Below are 19,205 nucleotides of genomic sequence, written 5' to 3' on the forward strand. Positions count from 1 at the left end.
TGAGGGATTTTCTGTTCTGTCTTTCTGTGTTTATCGCGCTCTCTCTCTCTCTCTCTCTCTCTCTCTCTCTCTCTCTCTCTCTCTCTCTCTCTCTCTCTCTCTCTCTCTCTCTCTCTCTCTCTCTCTCTCTCTCTCTGAGCGAGTGATGATTTTATAACAGGGTATTAAGCCTGTTATGAAACTTTGTGGATGAGTGAGGAGATCAGTGTGTGTGCATCAGCGGCACACTGCTCTTAAACACACATGAGACGATTTACTTCCTGTTCTGTCTTATTTATTTATTTTATTACAGATTACTGTATTACAGAGATTACCCCACAGACCTGAGAGGACCTCTGTATGTGCATGTGTGCATGTATAAATATATATACTAATGCATCTCAAAAAAAAATAATATTTTTGAAAAGTTACTTTATTTCAGTAATTTGGTTAAAAATGTGAAACTCATATATTATATAGATCTATTTTAAGCGTTTATTTATTTTATTGTCGATGATTATGGCTTGCAGCCTGTAAAAACCCAAAAATCGGTGTATCAGTTGGTACCAATTGGTACTTTTGACAGTGTGGGCAGTGTGCCAAGTCCTGCTGGAAAATGAAATCCACATCTGCTGTAAGATTTTGTGGGAAAACAAAACTGCACTGACTTTAGACTTGATGATAAAACACAGTGGATCAACACCAGCAGATGACGTAGCTCTGATAACTTTTATGGAGATGTGGATTTTATTTTCCAGCAGGACTTGGCACACTGCCCACACTGCCAAAAAAGAACCAATTGGTCTTTTATAATATTCTAATTTTCTGATACACTGATTTTTGGGTTTTCATTGGCTGTATATGAAATCCTTGTTACTTTTTACTGTATTTTAACTGACATGCTAAATTGATCATGACGTGTTACCTCAGTCGATGAGTTGGGAACACCCATATCTCTTTGTATAAGTTGTGAGGTGTTATCTTGTGAAAGAGTTTTATTATAAACACTGGACAGTGAGTGTGCTCTTGGCAAGACCACGCAAATAGTGGGTGCAGATGGATGGGACATCCAACACTGGACCAGCTGTTAAGCTTGGTGGTGGTAGCCACAAATTCTGCAGTTGTTTTGATCATCTGTTGTTAGAGGCAGCACTTAGACGGCTTCTTCTCATCTCATTCTTTCTTCCTCTTATTTCTCTTAGTCTTTTGGAACGTAGGATGATTAGCAGCAGTGTGTGGTAGAGCTGAGTGCTAATGAAATATAGATGTCTCTCAGTGTCTCTAAGTGTCTCTCAGTGGTGGGTGTGGTGTAAGAGCCCAGTCGATGGCGTCTGGTGAAAGTGCTTGGGATATTGATGTGTGGTCAGGTTCTGGTCGACTGGCTGACCCACAGAGTGTCCCACTGGGAGAGAAGATCATTCCCATTAACTGGTGGAAGCCCCAGTCTTCTCTGGGTCAAACATCTGTTTGAATTTCCCTTGAAATTCTCTTTTAAAGCCCTAATAATTCGGAAACCCTTCAAGAACCTGATACAACATCAGGAGCGCTTAAGTTCAGTAACCTAGCTGCTGCTATAGTTAACTCTGGGGTGTATTTTATTGTATGTCTTTAGAAAAGATGTACATGGTGCAAAAATTAATTATGATTGTCCATTCCTTAATTTCTCTGTAATGGGGAACTGAAATTAGATTTAATTAGCTTTTATTTTTATTTTTATTTTATTTTATTGTTCCATTCCAACCTCCATTCCTCTTAAGTTGGAGCTGAAGCTGCATCCTGTTTGCTCCTATAAATGCTGAATTAGAGATTAATCTGGTGAAGATATTAGCCTGCTGCAAAATGCTATCAGTTGGAAGCTCTGCAATAAGAGGCAACTACTGTCACTACTAGGGGTGACTGACTGTCATATTAGATACTCTCCAGATCATCAATCACACCAGCAGTGTGTTGGGCCAGTGTGTCGCTCCACAGCAAATTATGAGGCCTCCATAATCGTACAAAACCATCATCAGATTTTAGAAAATAACCTGAATTTGTTGCTAAAGGCAGTGTGGTTCCAATCCAGTCAAAACGTTACGTCTTTACATGTATTTAGAGAAGGGAGGAAAGCGTTAATGAGGTTTTACTGAGCTGCTGTTCAGCTGTGCTGTGCTGTTTAGCTGTGCTGTGCTGTTTAGCTGTGCTGTTTAGCTGTGCTGTTTAGCTGTTTAGCTGTGCTGTTTAGCTGTGCTGTTTAGCTGTTTAGCTGTGCTGTTCAGCTGTGCTGTGCTGTTTAGCTGTGCTGTGCTGTTTAACTGTGCTGTTTAGCTGTTTAGCTGTGCTGTTTAGCTGTGCTGTTTAGCTGTGCTGTTCAGCTGTGCTGTGCTGTTTAGCTGTGCTGTGCTGTTTAACTGTGCTGTTTAGCTGTTTAGCTGTGCTGTTTAGCTGTGCTGTGCTGTTTAGCTGTGCTGTGCTCTCTGCTCCCATATGGTTTAGGGTGTTGAATTTCTAGAGAGGTTAAAAGGGCAGTCAGCACTTGTAGTGCTGATTGTGCAGAGACACTGAGACTGTGATAGTAGGGATGTCTCAATTTCTTTCACATTTCTTTGCCTCCAAGTCATTTGATTTTGAGTATCTGCCGGTACCAAGCCCCAATCTGATACTTTAACAATGCAGAAAACAAATATATTATTAATTTTTAATTATTATTGAAAAAACGGTATTAAAACAGCCAATTGTCCCATCTTTTAACTGCTCCTCAGCTGTATATCCCCCTATCACTAGTGATGGTACAACACAAGAAGGGTAAAGACCAGCACACACCTCCTCTGATACATGTGATACATGTCAGACTCCGCCTCTTTTTGAACTGCTGCTGATTTTTTTTTATTTATTTTTTTTATTATTATTCTTATAGTTATTATATTATTATTTTTATGATTTTAATAGTTTTGTATTTTTGCTTTTTATCTTATTTTGATTTTCTTTTATTGTTATTACTAGTTTTATTATTATTGCTTTTATTTTTGTTAGTTCATTTAGTTAGTTTTAGCTAATTTTAACCCATTTTTGTTGTATTAGTCTTCCTTTCATTAGATTTTAATTTTTGTCAATTAAACCATACTTAATTATAATCATTAATTTTATTTTTTTATTTATTTTTATTTTTTATTTACTGATATTTTACAATAATTAAATTTACCTTTTATTTTCTCTGTTGTCAATCCCTGTTTCTGTAAATGCTCGGCTACATTGAAAATGAGGGTTGCCCTCAATGTACATCCGAGTTAAAATAAAGGTTGATTGATTGATTGATTGATGCTGTAGCATTACCAAGTAGCATCACAGCGCTAACGCTCGGAGGAAAGTGCAGCGACTCGTTTCTGATACATCAGCTCACAGACGCAGCTTTGTGCTGATCAATTGTGCTCTCTCAGGGCTCCAGCAGCTGATGGCAAGCTGCATGACCGGGATTCGAACTAGCAATTTCCCTATTATAGTGGCAGTTCTTTAGACTGCCCAGCTGGACCACTCAACGGCCTTAAACAGCCAATTTTTATCCTAAAATTAACAAGTATTAAATAGCCTTAGAAATGTTTTCCATTTAAACATGCACCTTTTCTTAAATAAACAAACAATTCTTTGATTGATTATAATTAAGATAATGATTCTTATATATTTTTAAGCTGGCATTTCCCTGTATTGTTGGGAAGGAAACAGTAATAATAGTGTAGTGTGGTTTATTAGGCCTGGCAGACTAGATTTAGACTAGACTTTTTAACTTTATTATAATATTTTTTATACTTTTCATACTTTTGATGCTTTCCCAACTAATAATTAATACACACTAGTTATAAGTTTATTAAACAATACTATATTTTATTGCTTAAGAAATGTAATAATGAATTAAGACATTAGTTAAATGTTAAATTGTTAAATGTACTATGTTTAATAATGCATTTACTAGTGTCAATTAGTAATTTTGTCGTTATGTTAGGCTGTTAATTAGTGCACCCTTGTTGCAAAGTGTTACTGAGATTTTTGGCTGAACTGTCGTTTGGATGGCTCCACCCGTATTGTGACATCACATTATGGAAACCTGCATAGAACCACCCTGGCTCCACCCCTTACCTGTTAACCCCCACCAGAGCCACACAATGAATAGCCAGCAGACTTCTTCTGAGGGATGGATCTATACCTACTGTTCATTGCTGTATTATGTCTGTATCATTTCCGTTCAGACCCACTTTTGCATGGTCTGATGGCTGTACAAAACATGTTACATACACACACACATCTACATACAGTTTAAAAGACATTCAAAAAAGACGTTGTAAAAACTCTTTCATTACGGATTCTCTGTAAATGTTTTTTGAATGTAAAACATTGTGTCTTTGTTCACTGTGGACATGTAGCTGCAGGATGTGCTGCAGATATAGCTGAGCTGTTAATGTCCCCGGATTCATTGATAAAGACAGTAGAGTTCTAATGTGTCCAGGTTTCTTCTTTAAGACACCACAAATAAACACCAAACAATAGGGACTGAGGCTGGCTGATGGACGGTCTTCACTTGTTTAGTGTGGAAAAAAATGTTTTTACACATATTTAAGGAAAGGAGGAATGTGTTAATGAGTTTTTTAGCTGAACTGTCACTTGTACTGTGCTGTCTCATCCTGTCCTGTCCCTTATGGATTAGGGTGTTGAGTTTCTAGGGACATATTATTCAAAACTCATTTTTATGTCCTTTTTTTTATTTCCACTTGGGTCTCAACTTCCCCTATAAACAATATAAACACTCCAAATACTAAAACATCTATTTATCCGTTTTCTGGAAATCAGCTGAAAGAGTTTAGTGTCCAGAATCATCCACTAGATCATTTAAAAAAATGCAATTTTCAGTTATTTTGGTTGAGAACCACCGACAGTACACAGCAGGATTAGCCAGCAGACTTCTTCTGAGGGAGGAATCTGTACCTACAGTCCATGGCGAGTCAGCAGAAAAGAGAGAGTGAGAGTAAGAACTGTCAAATAATGAGTTTTGTGCTTCTATCACAGTTAAGCATTATGAAATAGCTTGTTTTGGTTTTTCCTTTTAGCACAAGATAGTGCTAACGTGTAGTAAACGCTCAGCGTGAATTTAAGGGGGGTGGCCAGCAACCGCTTATTTGCATAAAAGTTAAACTTAAACTTAAACTTCTCATTATGAAAACGACTGACAACTGTTGCGTACGGTACATGGATTTGGTGCTAAAGATGATAGAATTCCAATTTCTAACAGTCCAGGTTTCTCGTACCTTCCTGGTCTGGCAAAGGACCCAAACTCATTTTTAGCTGCCCTTAAATAGTGCCTGAGCAAATTGAGGCATGCTCAGTAGGCTCCTTTTTGGGTCATACCATTTAGAGTGGAGTTCTTTGGGGCTTATAAGATTTGAATAATTATTTCCTTTTCTTATGTTTATGTTTATTTTATGGGATTGTTGCCTATTTTGTGAACAATGACTATTTTGAAGACTTAGTCATCTGTCTAATATTCTCACCTTTGAACAAAAGAGCGAAAGAGCTAGTGCTGCAGTTAGCGGCTAATGCTAATGCTGCTGCTCCAGCCTTACTGCTGGGGAATCTTCACTGAAAACTCAGCCTTAAAACTCTGTACTTGAGTGGAGTGGCTTTACTGCTCCTTAATACCTGACTGGTAGGATTCATACATAAGGAGCACCGGATTATAAGGAGCTCTGATGAGTTTTGGAGAAATTAAAGGATTTTAAGTGCATCTTATAGTCTACATTTGTTTAGTGCGAAAAACAAAGTTTTTACACATATTTATGGGAAGAAGGAAAGCGTCGATGAGGTTTTTAGATGAACTGTCTCCTCTGCTGTCTCGTCTCGTCTCGTATGGATCAGGGTGTTGAGTTTCTAGGGAATTTAAAAGAGGACAGTCAGACACGTATAGTGCTGATTGTGCAGAGACACTGAGACTGTAAGAGAGAAAGAGAGATAAAAAGAGAGAGAGAGAGGGATGGTGTTTCTCTCAGTCATCAGAATGAGATCCACAGGAAGTGAGTGTGAATGATGCTGAGGGCTCCTGGTGATAAAGAGACGTTAGTGTAGGGCTCTTCATTTACACAGTTCACTACTGAATCACCACGACCCCTCGATCCGTCCACAGAGCACAGACCTCTATCGTCTACATCATCCGGACCAGGAGACTTAAATCAGGCCTCCAGAATCTGATCTCACTAATCCTTATAATCAGACACCATGTGATGCTCGGGTCAGAGGTCATAAAATGTGTTAAATTTGATTATTTTGTTATAATTACTGCCATATAAATAATTTGACTGGGAGCTGTTTCCACATCAGTAGAATTAAGCACAAAAAGTATTGGCGTCTAAACGTTTAACAGTACCCACAGATTTATATTTTACAATAAAATGTATTAAATAAAATATCATAGAATTGTAAAATGTAAAACAAAATAAGAACTTAAAAAATGTACACAGATATTCACACACGTGGGAAACTAAAATAAAAAATAAAAAAATTTAATCATTTGAAAATAGCCTGAGATTCTTTTACAATATAATATAAAAACAAAATTAAGAAAAGATTATTCTAATATATATTTGGAAAATATGTAAACAAATACATTTTAAAATGACCGTACCATACCATTTAATATAAATATATCAAATAAAAATAATATAATTATCATATAAATGATAATTATAACTAAATATAACTAATTATACCTGGTAGTCCAGGTCCAGAAAGTAAAAATCCACCCCAGGGTTTTGTTGGCAGCAGAGCCACCGGGAGTGGAATTTTACTTTTAACTAGTGCAAACAGAACTGCTCTAAACACACACCTATCTATCTCAACTGTACTTGGCTGGTGGTGTTTTTCCTCCATAGACTAATTCTAACCATTTGTTTCTTAGCTCTGAATTACTGGGTAAAGTATATAAACACTGATGTGTTATTCGCACAAATAACACAGGAATGAACTGCATGCTGTTTCTAGCGCTGTTATTTAGCTCCTATCTGACGAGACGGCGTCGCTGCCCGGCTTCAGCTCTGCCTGTGGGCGGTCCCGAGCCGAGGTGGGCGGGGCCATGAATACTAATTCACGGGTTGATGTAGACACGGTGCTTTTCCTGATCGACTCGTTTATTTTTCTGAATATTTTCTTTTACTAGCTGCTGCAGACAATGAGGAAGAGGATGAGGAAGAGTTTTATCATGTGCAGCATCATAAACAACTCAGAGAGACCCACTGTATTTCACTAAGAACCAGAACAAGTGGATTTTAGCAGAAGGACACTGTTAATGGGTTATTAATCTGTGTAGTAATGTGAAGTGCTCTGGCTGTGTGTTCAGGGGCTGCACGGAGGAGTTTGAGATGAAGACGGTGGAGCAGAAGGGCGATGCCGAGCCGATGGCAGCCGGGTATCGCTCCAGTCAGCGGGCTCCAGCCTGGCGCTGGGACAGCCCGCCCACACAAAGCGCCCCATCCGCTCAGCGCTGGACCCCCATGGGGGCCCTGCAGGCCCCCGGCCGCTCGCACAAGCCCATGGTGCCCATCCCGTACAGAGAGCCCCAGCTCATCCCCACTAAAAGGTCAGAAAACTATCAAATACAGTGAGTGTGTTAACATGCATTTTATAATCCGATTATTGCAGAATATCACAGTTAATCAGTAATCCCATTACCACATTTGCATTAAAGCCAGGCGGACACTGTGCGATTTTAGCCCGATTTTAAGCCCGATCTGGTCGGATGCGACTGAATTTCATGATCGGGCCGAATTTTAGCTTGATCGTGCGTCGTTTGTCGTGCAGTGTGAGAGGGGAAGCCATGTCCGATTAATTGCCCATACGAGCTGCGAATGAGCAGTCGGACGCGACCAGGGATTTCTGACATGCCAGAAATTTGGGTCGCTTGTCTCACAGTGTGAGCTGTTTTGCGGGCCGATTTCTTAACGTCACGACCTGTTTTCCCAAAAATCTGCACAGTAACTATAAATTATTATTAGTCATATTTATTTCTGTCATTTATAAGGATTTATATTTATGTTCGGTACACAGACTTATAGCTTAATATAGCAGACACAGGAATTCTGCTGTTTAAGAATTTCAACAGATGCTTATTCTCAGTCAATAGCTGGAGTTTTTGAAAAGAAAAATTAAAAGAGAAAATAACTTTGACAAACATACATTTATTTTATTTCACTTTGCTATTATATCTGAAAAATAAAGCACATTGTCAGCCTCTGGTGCTGCCCGTCAATTATATAAAACTTAAAACATGCACAGAAATATGAAGCTATATTTTATAATTCGTTTCTTTTCGCCAGGGCAAATTTATTAAAATTATAAATATATTAATTTATTAATTAAAATCTCGTCCAGTGCTCCAGAATATTAGCCACGCAAAGCCAGCTTAGCGCAGCGCGTGGCATTGTGCGCGGCATTGCCCGCATAATAACCTCTGTCTTCTAAAATAAACGTTTTAATAAATAAGGTCGGAGAAGTGTAGTAAAATTAATGCTATTAAACTTACTAAAGCTAATAAATGTACTGATAATAAAGATAAATCGGACAAAATGCGCTGCGCCTCTCTCTCGCTCTCTTTCGCAGCGCGGAGGTGAATTCAGCACGAGGCTACAGATAATATGAAACTCAGTTCAGTTGAATAAAAATAAGTAAGGGCCTGTAAGTACAAGCAAAGGACCTGTAAGTAAATATAGTCAAATATAAAGAATAGTTTGAGGTTTTGGTGAGCTGTTTTCATGATTTGAAACTGAAACTAACTGAAACTTTGATTAATCTGCAGAAAGCCTGGGTTATTTTAAACGAATTTTTAATGAGTTTATATTTTATATTTATTCATTTTAATTTTTTTTCTTCTTTTATTAATCAAATCATTAAATATATATCTTCATAAGATATAATTTTTTTACCTTTTATGTCAATTTTTATGATCTTTTTAAAAGGTCCTATTTTTCCTTTTTTACGTATGTATTTTATTCGTCTATAATAAATGTCAGTTTTTATTTCTATTTTTTATATATTTTTTTAATCCCTTTTAAACTGTTAATGCTCAGCAGCACTGTAAATGAGGGTCCCTATTCAGTGTGAATAATCGATTGCTTGTTTAATATTCAGTGTTGCAAAACCAGTTTTTACATAAACAATAAACAGAATAAAAAATAAAATCATTTTATTTTATTTAAGCTGCTGGTGTTTCTTTCGCAGCCTGACGCGCAGTCATTTTTCTATGCGCTCTCCTTCTGTAGAGTCCACGTCGCCTCAGCCACCTGCGAGTCCATGTACGTCTCTTCCGTGGACTTTCAGCGCACAACAGGGCACAAATAAGTAAAGCTAAGCGCTTTCTTTTGCAAGGCGTTGTGTTGAAGCGAGTTTGTACGCAAAGAAAGCTCCGCCTACGGGCTGCGTTTAGACGTGCAGTGTAAGCTCCCCCGTCGCAGCAGGACAGTCGGACCGTACAGTGTGTGCAGATGAATCGCAGGCGTTGTTCATACACGACAAACGATTCAAACGTGCAGTGTGAGCTCTCCAGAACGCATCCGATTAAAAAAATTGCACAGTGTCCGCCTGGCTTAACTTGAATAAGCTGGTCTGAAGTTGGCCAGGTGGTTTGCTTTTGCTGTTTTTTTTTGCATCTATAGCTGCACAGCTGCAACAAGAGATGCAGAGCACTAATGCTAATGTGTAAAAGCAAAAAGACGCCTGAATTTAGATTTGATCATTCACATTCATGGCGCATGTCTGTGAATCAGATCGTATCTGATTTAGGACCACATATGAAAGTGACACAAATCTGATTTGCTGGTAAACACTGCTCACTTATTTCCACTACCACGGTCTGTTTTCACTCATGCACAGACTGAGACATCCCAGAATACTCCAGTTAAGAATAAGGCTGCGTTCACATTATCAAGCTAAAGTGATCAAATTCTTTACTCAATGTGGCTCAGATCTACCCAAATCCATTTTCTTCTACAAGGGAACAAACTACCTTCCACTACCAGATCAGGAGAATCTCTCGCTATCTTTAAGAAACTCCTGAAGACAGAGCTCTTCAAAGAGCACTTACTCTCCTAACACCTCTAACTAACTACCTTCTACTACCAGATCAGGAGAATCTCTCACTATCTTTAATAAACTCCTGAAGACAGAGCTCTTCAAAGAGCACTTACTCTCCTAACACCTCTAACTAACTACCTTCTACTACCAGATCAGGAGAATCTCTCACTATCTTTAATAAACTCCTGAAGACAGAGCTCTTTAAAGAGCACTTACTCTCCTAACACCTCTAACTAACTACCTTCTACTACCAGATCAGGAGAATCTCTCGCTATCTTTAAGAAACTCCTGAAGACAGAGCTCTTCAAAGAGCACTTACTCTCCTAACACCTCTAACTAACTACCTTCTACTACCAGATCAGGAGAGTCTCTCACTATCTTTAAGAAACTCCTGAAGACAGAGCTCTTCAAAGAGTACTTACTCTCCTAACACCTCTAACACACTAACTACTTCTAACCTCATTTCCTTCTTCCCCTCCTTCACTTCTCTATCCCATTATTTCCATTTGACCTCCTTTTATCCCTATCCAAAGTTGTTTTTACCTTTAAACTTATTTTACATTGTACTTGATTATTGTAAGTCGCTTTGGACAAAAGCGTCTGCCAAATGTAATGTAATGTAATGTAATTTATTAGTGGGTACTTTATATTGTAAATTACAATAAAGTTCAGTCTAATCTAATCTAATCTCTCCCTCCCTCACCCTGTCTTTCTCTAATTCTTTCTTTCTCTCTCTCTCACTTTCTTTAATTCTTTCTCTATCTCTTTCTCTCTATCTTTCTCTGTATCTCTATTTAACTCTCCCCCTCTTTCTCTCTCGCTCCGTATTTCTCTCTCTATCTCTTTTGCTCTATCGTCTTTCTCTCTCTCTATCTTTCTCTCTGTATTTCTTGCTCTCAATCTCTTTCTATCTCCCTCTATTTGTATCTCTCTCTATTGCTTCCTCTTATTCTGTCTCTTTCGCTCTTCATCTCTCTCTGTCTTTCACTCTCTCTCTCTGTTTTTCGATCTCTATCTTTCTGTCTCACTCTTTCTCTCCAATTATCTCTGTCTCTCTCCCTCTGTATCTCTTTCGCTCTTCATCTCTCTCTGTCTTTCACTCTCTCTCTCTCTCTCTCTCTGCCTCATATTCTGCTTCTTTCTATCTCTCTCTCCAACTCTCTCACACTTTCTATCCATCTCTTTCTCTATCCCTCTAACTCTCTCTCTCCCTCTGTATCTCCTTTACTCTCTCCATCTTTCTCTAAATCTCTCATCTCTCACTTTCTTTCTCTGTCTGTCTGTCTCTCTTGTGGTATCTCTCCCTCTATCTCTTCCACAATGTGTTTCTTTCAATCTTTATCACTGTATCGCTCTTGCACTCTCCATCTGTCTTTCCCTCTCTTTATTTTTCCCCTTAACTCTCTCTCTCCTTCTTTCTCTAATTCTTTTTCTCTCTCCATCTCTCCCTCCCTCTTTCCGTTTTTCTCTAATTCTTTAATATACTTTCTCTCTCTCCTTATATTATGTCTGTATCTCTCTCTCTCTCTCTCTCTCTCTCTCTCTCTGTATCTCTCTCTCTCTCTCTCTCTCTCTCTCTCTCTCTCTCTCTGTATCTCTCTCTCAGGCCGGTGAGTTATCCAGAGAATCACTACAGCGTGTCTCCAGTAGGGGGGGACAGGGGTCCGTACCGGAATCCGTCGGCCAGTTTCTCCAGCCCCGGTTCTGCTCTCAGTCCTGCACTCGGGGTCCCGGGCCTGACCGGACCCTTCATCCGCTACAAACCCTCACCTGACAGGTGAGTTATCACATCTTCATCACATCCCAGATCAGAGAGGGGCGCGGGGACTCCCCCTATAGGCCAGGGCTGAAACTGCATCATCTGACCCACTTTTTCTTTTTTAAAGGGTGTTTAACGAGAGTTTATCCCCCTATAGTCTTCTATAGTCGTCTTGTGGCAACACCTGTAATCATTTACATATCTGTCTGAGAAATAACTGCATATATACCTGTCATATCATCTTAAGCTACCTTAGCTTTAGCATTCCACACCGTTTTTCACTTCTGCGTTAGCCTCAAGCTAGCGTGTGGTCGTACCTGTTATTTACCTGTGCTGGTTTTAATGCTGCTTAAGTAAAGTCCATCTTAAACCCTAAAATCTAATTATTTTAACATATAACAGAAAATATAACAGAAAATTGTAGAGTTGGTCCAATGTAGTGTTAGGAGTCTAGCTTTGGTGCAGAATTCAGTCACCCACACCAGGAATTGAACTCCAGTCTCCCACATGATGTGGTATCTCACTAGCAGGTCATGGTGTTATCTATTGCACCAGAAAAAACACTTTTTACTACATATTGTACAGTAACCGTGCATTAAAAGCGAAATATAAGTGGCACACCGGATTATTATAAGGCTGGGTGCAGCAGCATTAGCATTTGCAGCTATGCTGAGGAACCCTGAGTGTTTTAGCTAGTGGTTTGCCTCACGTAGCTTGTTTTAACACATTGAATACTATACTCACCACTTAGTGCAATTAGCAGGTAATGCTAATACTTCTTCAGCAGTGCTAGCCGGGGTTAGCAGCAGGATACAGGCAGATAATACTCACCTCTAAATGGTGAAAGAGAGCACTTTAGCTGTTTAGCGGCTAATGCTAATACTGCTCCCTCTATAACGCTGATCACACTGATAGTGAATCGGTGAATCACTTTTCGTTGAGTAAAAATAACTGAATTGGCTGGTTGGTGTGCAGCAGTAGTTGCATCTGTAATTATGTGTGTGTGTGTGTGTGTGTGTGTGAGGCATGTTCAGACACACAGCGCTGATTAATCCCTCAGACTCGCAGCCTCATTGTATACGTGTGTGTGTGTGTGTGTGTGTGTGTGTGTGTTTGTGGTAGGACGTTGAGGCATGAACAGACAGACGTGCTCTCTGTTGATTGATCAATTCAGATGAATGTGTGTGTGTGTGTGTGTGTGTGTGTGTGTGAGTGTGAGTGTGTGGTTTGTCCTGCTGCACCAGAGAAACATGTTCTCTTGGATCAACAGGAGAGAAAGTAAAAATAATACACTCTCCTGCTGTGTGTTTTATATACAGCTCTGAAAATACGTTTCTGAATGAGTTTCTCTGATTTTGCTATTTATAGGTTTATGTTTGAGTAAAATGAACATTGTTGTTTTATTCTATAAACTACAGACAACATTTCTCCCAAATTACAAATAAAAATATTCTCATTTAGAGCATTTATTTACAGAAAATGAGAAATGGCTGAAATAACAAAAAAGATGCAGAGCTTTCAGACCTCAAATAATGCAAAGAAAACAAGTTCATATTCATAAAGTTTTAAGAGTTTAGAAATCAATATTTGGTGGAATAACCCTGGTGGTTTTTAATCACAGTTTTCATGCATCTTGGTATCATGTTTTCCTCCACCAGTCTTACACACTGCTTTTGGATAACTTTATGCTGCTTTACTCCTGGTGCAAAAATTCAACAAATTCCTAATCTTATTAATCTTACTCATATATATATATATATTTTTTTATTTTTTTTTTGTCTTCTACTGTTTGAGGTTTTGATTCAAGCTCGAAAAAATATCAGATTCAGCTCTACCGCCACCATGTTTTTTACCTGAACTGTAGATTTCTGAATTCTGATGTGCCATAGTTACTTTCAGGTTAATAATGCAGACATCTCACTTATTTGGGTTTTCAGTGGCTGTAAGCTTCATAATCATCAACAATTAAATAAATAAACGCTTAAAATAGATCACTCTGTGTTTAATACATCTGTATAAATATATTAGTTTCGGATTTTTAAATGAATTACAGAAATAAAGTAACTTTTCAATGATATTCTTTCCTTTATTTTAAATGCACTAGTATATTTGAGTCTTTTGTGTCATTAATAAAAGTGGGGCGTTGATTAACATATCTTTGTTTCTTCCATGCAATTAGCGTGTGTGTGTGTGTGAGGAACGACCTCCCCACGGGCAGCTTACACACGTCAAATATTTATAGAAAACACAAAAGCAGCAGCAGAGCGGTCCGACGCGAGAGCGTGACCCACATTTCTGATGGTGCTTCAACAGTCTGCTGAAATAAAGAGAAAAACACTCAGATCGAGGGCTTTGTTCTAGTTTCTGCACAGCGCTAAGTTAGCGTGTTAGCATGTTAGCATGAAAGGTAGCCCAAAGAAAGAGCTATTAGAATGGCCACGTATTTAAATTAGGGCTGTCAATGTTAACCCATAGAACCCTACAGACGGATTTTCCCTCCAAAATCTCTCCTTGTGTTCTCAGCTTAATTACTCAGGAATCCCTTCACACATTAACATAATCCATATATGGTTAGAAAGGGCGGAGCTTACTCTTTCTAAAAATAGTGATCACATCCCAGTGTGGTAAAGCTAAATCTACAAGAAACACATTGAGAGAAAAACACCTAAAAAAGTGAAAAATCTCCTTCCCCGACCAATATTATTTACCTTTAGTGCTTCAAACATATTTATATGATGTTTCAAACCAAATAATATCAGTAAATAAAGACTCAAAAGTGTCCACAGAAAAAAAAGTGTGAAACTACCTGCTTTACTCAAACTAAAGCTAGGTATGGTGTGCGCACTACTTTATATAGTTTTTATTATTTTACTTGCTCATGTTTACTTTTAAGTAGTTATTTTGCACTAAACATTTTTATTTATTTAGACTAAAAAATTTACATTTTTGTAGATTCTGTAGTTTTCTTTGTGTGTCCTGATTAAAATACTGAAAGGTATAGGCTGCTCTGAGTGTCTTTAGGTTTTTAGTATCTACATGTATCCTAGAGGTGTGATTATTGATTATCAAGAATAATAAAATAACTCCTCCTGATGCTGTTTCTCCATCTATTTTATCAAAGTAATAATTAATAAGCCATGTAATGAACTATATATATCATTAATATTCTTATGCTTTTAACTTATAAACACTCTAGTCTAACCATTTTTTAAAAAATATTTTAGGTGTGAATATATTTAAAGTCTGTACAGTCAAAAATAAGTAATAAAAAATAGGCGCTTGGTAAAATTTTGACCAAAACATGGCCATATTTGGAGAAATAGATGTTTTGTGTATCCATAAAGGTGTATGTAAATTACAAAAAAAACTTTTGTACCTGTTTATTATGAACTGATGCTGGCATGGTCATGTACTGCTGTTGGATGATGTATGCATTTAAAAAGATTTGGGTCTTTTTAATTGTGTATTTTAAATATAGGCCTAAATAAATGTGTTGTGTGCAGGTTTGGTTCCACACCTCGTTCTATCCAGCCTTATGAAGCTCATCTGACTCTGGATGCTTCCAGTGGAGACTCATCATCCGGCTTCACCAGCCAGGAAAGCACTATGGAGCGCAGCAAGACAGGTAAGTGTGTATATAAGTAAGGTGTGTGTGTGTGTATATATCCAAAACAGCTACTTTTCAGGAGAGAGAAAAAACCTTGTAAACCTTCAATGGAAGTCAATGTAAAAAGAGTTTATTTCAGGTCATTTTGAAAAGTTTCTATTGGTCCTTTCATTAAGAACTTTTGGCACAGTGTAAGGGGCAGTTTGTCTATTCAAATTATGCATTAAACTAAAAATCTATAAAAAAGGGAGATAAGTGTTTTCCATAGGACAGTGACGATGTTCAGAAATCAATATTTGGTGGAATAATCCTGGTTGGTTTTTAATCACAGTTTTCATGCATTTTGGCATCATGTTCTCCTCCACCAGTCTTACACACTGCTTTTGGATAACTTTATGCTGCTTTACTCCTGGTGCAAAAATTCAAGCAGTTCAGTTTGGTGGTTTGATGGTTTGTGATCATCCATCTTCCTCTTGATTATATTCCAGAGGGTTTTCAATTTGGTAAAATCAAAGAAACTCATCATTTTTTCAGAGCTGTGATTGAGAGAGAAAATGTATCCTTTTTAATCCACATTTTACAATGATATGCTACTTTGTGTTAGTCTGTCACTTGAAATCTCAATAAAATACATTTAAGGGGTATGAATACTTTTGCAAGCTACTGTATATATGTATATTAATATATCAAAAGAAACCTTAGAACTCAAGCCTACTGGTGTTCTGTACTCTCTAAACTGGGTTAGCTCTGCCCTCTGCTGGTGAACTGAGAGAACCACAGTTGAATCACTATACATAAAGTTAGACCCTCTACACTTACTTTAATTTGTAGCTTGTTTAATAGCTGTTTAGTAGAGAAAAGGCTCTTATGAGCACAATTCTGACACTCAGTATACACACAGGGACTTAATAGTATAAAAAAAAGTTTAAAAAGTTACTTTATTTCAGTAATTCAGTTGAAAGTATGAAACGTATATATTATATAGATGTATTTAAACACAGAGTGATCTATTTTAAGTGTTTATTTCTTTTATTGTTGATGATTATGAAGGTCACAGCCAATAAAAAACCCCAAAATCAGTGTCTCAGAAAATTAGAATATTATATAAGACCAATTGGTACTTTTGGCAGTGTGGGCAGTGTGCCAAATCCTGCTGGAAAATGAAATCTGCATCTCCATAAAACCATCACTGATCATCAGTAAATTTTACATTTCATTTAAAGTAAATCAAGGGATCAGAGTCTGGAGGAAGAGTGGAGAGACACACAGTCCAAACTGCTCGAGATCTAGTGTGAAGTTTCCACCAATCAGTGATGGTTTTATGGAGATGCGGATTTCATTTTCCAGCAGGACTTGGCATTTTTCTGAGACATTGATTTTCAACAATAAAATAAATAAACGCTTAAAATAGATCACTCTGTGTTTAATACATCTATGTAATGTATGAGTTTTACATTTTGAACTGAATTACTGAAATAAAGTAACTTTTCAATGATAATCTCATTTTTTAAGATGCACTAATTTGGTTTAGATTTTCACTATTCACTGTATACCTGTAACTCTACCTCTTCACTACTTTACTTTAACTGATGCTCTCAAACACTTTATTAAGAGACAATAAATACAAGTAATTAACTCTTGATGAGTTCAGCACAGCTGTTAACTGAAAGCCTGAATTCCAGGTGATTCTACCTCATAAAGTGTGTATAAACTGATCATGTAAACACATTCTTTTTCTCGTACAGAGCCCATGTGGCATGTCCCCGCCTCCTCTCGGAGTGTGTCGGTGGGAGCAGCTCAGAGGAGACAGACTCGTCAGGATCTGCAGGGGAAAGACTCTCCAAACCGACACTCAAAGGTCAGAGGTCACCCTGCTACCATACGGCCAGCGCCGGCCTCCAAACACCATCTGTTCATTACCAGCTTATAACACCTAAACTCCCCCTGTTTACACCTAAAAACACCTCTCTCTGAGCGTGCAGGGCAGGTCTGAAGCCTTTCTGATCTCTAGTTACCCCCTTTTTTAAATTATTTGATAACTGAGTGTGTGTTAAAATTATTTGATTGCTTAGCATTTGTTTCCAAGATTTTTTTTAACTAAGCTCAAATTGAGCAGTTTCTGGAGTCTGATCCTACCACCACCATGTTTACAGTGTTTTTGACCTTTAGTTACCTTTTTTAAATCATTTGATCTTTTATTTTAACTACTATATTTTTTCGCTCTATAAGGTGCACTTAAAATTCTTAAATTTGGCTAAAAAGTCAGTGCTTCTAATGTATGAATTCTATCAGTCAGGTATTAATGAGCAGTAAAGACACTCCACTGAAGTACAGAGTTATACAGGAGTTTCAGTTTAGTGCTCCAGCATTAAGGATTGAGCAGCATTAGCCGCTAACCGTGCTAAGTGCTAGCTCTTTCACTGTTCAGAGGTTATTATATTAGACTGTAGTCTGTGTGTTTACTGTGTTAAAACAAGCTAAGTGGGATGAACTGCTTGCTAATATTGCCTTAGCTTACAGGAACACTCAGGCTTCTGCAGCTAGTGGTCAGCTGCTAATGCTAATGCTGCTGCACCCAGCCTTAGTGGAAATCTGGAAATTTAAGCTTACTGTAAATAAATGGAAGTTTGAGTTTAAAAGAAAAGTTTTTTAAAGAATTACAGCTTTGTTTACTTAGCTTAGCTTTACTTCAGTTACCTGCTGAACTACTGAATTGGAACATTCATGTACGTGTTTTTCTCAGACATCCTCTGAGAAAATTAAAGGCTGAATTATCTACTGTTTTTCTCTGAACTCCGTGCTCCTCATCGATGCACATCTCTGAGTTTCGTCTCCTCACGTTTAATAAAATTAATTTGTCCACTGCTATGCACCGTAATTAAACTTCGGGTGCACGTTTCCATGGAGATCCACATTAAAAACACAACAGCGGGTGGAAATGGAGGAGCTACTGCACGTGATCATGTGACCGAGAAAACCGAAAACTCACTGGTCCTCCTGTTTATTTTTCACAGACGCCCACTGAGAAACTAATCCCATCCGGACTCAGGGCTCTTGTTTCTACCCCCCGTTATCTGTTACATATTTCTAATCTAATTCTAATCTAATGAATCAGACCTCACATGATAATTAAATAAATGAATTAAATATATTTATATTCTCTCTCAGGGTGAGGCGCAGTACTCCAGTCACTCCAGCAGTAACACTCTGTCCAGTAACGCCTCCAGCAGCCACAGTGGCGAGCGCTGGTTCGACGGCGTCGGCGCCGGAGTCTCCGGAGCGCTGAGCGACCCCTCTGACCCCGACCCCGAACCCATGGGGAAAGGCGGCTCCAGCGACAGCGGCATCGACGCCTCCACCCTCTACACCCCTAGCCCCAACACCAAGCCGGGGAAACTGAGCCGCAGCCTCGCCGGCACGCCCCACAAGAGCCTCCACGCATCCGCCACCTACAGCGGTCTGCAGGAGCTCAGCGCCCCCGCCAGGACCGCTGGGGAGGGGCAGCGCAGAGAGTCGTCTCCCATCATCCCTGCCTCGGCCAATCAGAGCAAGAGCTACCGAACGCGCACTTTTCCCCCGCCGGGGTCGGCGAGCACCGACAGCTTCAAACCCAGGTGAGAGAAAATCATATACACCACATATATACCATATATACATTTAAACACAGACAGATATAGGTTACACTGATATAGGGATTGCTGAACAAAATCCCAGATCAGGCTGCTTCTCCATCAGCAGCTGGAGTCTGAGAGAGAGAGACAGAGAGAGAGAGAGAGA

The 19,205-nt window shown here is 38.6% G+C and overlaps 1 protein-coding gene across 2 annotated transcripts in view; it reads left to right on the forward strand.

The window, feature by feature from the left end:
* sipa1l3 (signal-induced proliferation-associated 1 like 3) overlaps nucleotides 1–19,205 on the forward strand; it is a 173,764-nt gene that overhangs the window by 140,936 nt on the left and 13,623 nt on the right. For both annotated transcript variants that reach the window (XM_022664948.2, XM_049483753.1), the window contains exons 11-15: nucleotides 7,334–7,573; nucleotides 11,669–11,839; nucleotides 15,325–15,446; nucleotides 17,174–17,286; nucleotides 18,597–19,042. In XM_022664948.2, coding sequence (XP_022520669.2) covers nucleotides 7,334–7,573; nucleotides 11,669–11,839; nucleotides 15,325–15,446; nucleotides 17,174–17,286; nucleotides 18,597–19,042 — 1,092 coding nt within the window. The remainder of the gene's footprint in view (nucleotides 1–7,333; nucleotides 7,574–11,668; nucleotides 11,840–15,324; nucleotides 15,447–17,173; nucleotides 17,287–18,596; nucleotides 19,043–19,205) is intronic.

Source organism: Astyanax mexicanus, chromosome 9, assembly GCF_023375975.1.
Source record: "Astyanax mexicanus isolate ESR-SI-001 chromosome 9, AstMex3_surface, whole genome shotgun sequence".
Classification (NCBI taxonomy): domain Eukaryota; kingdom Metazoa; phylum Chordata; class Actinopteri; order Characiformes; family Acestrorhamphidae; genus Astyanax; species Astyanax mexicanus.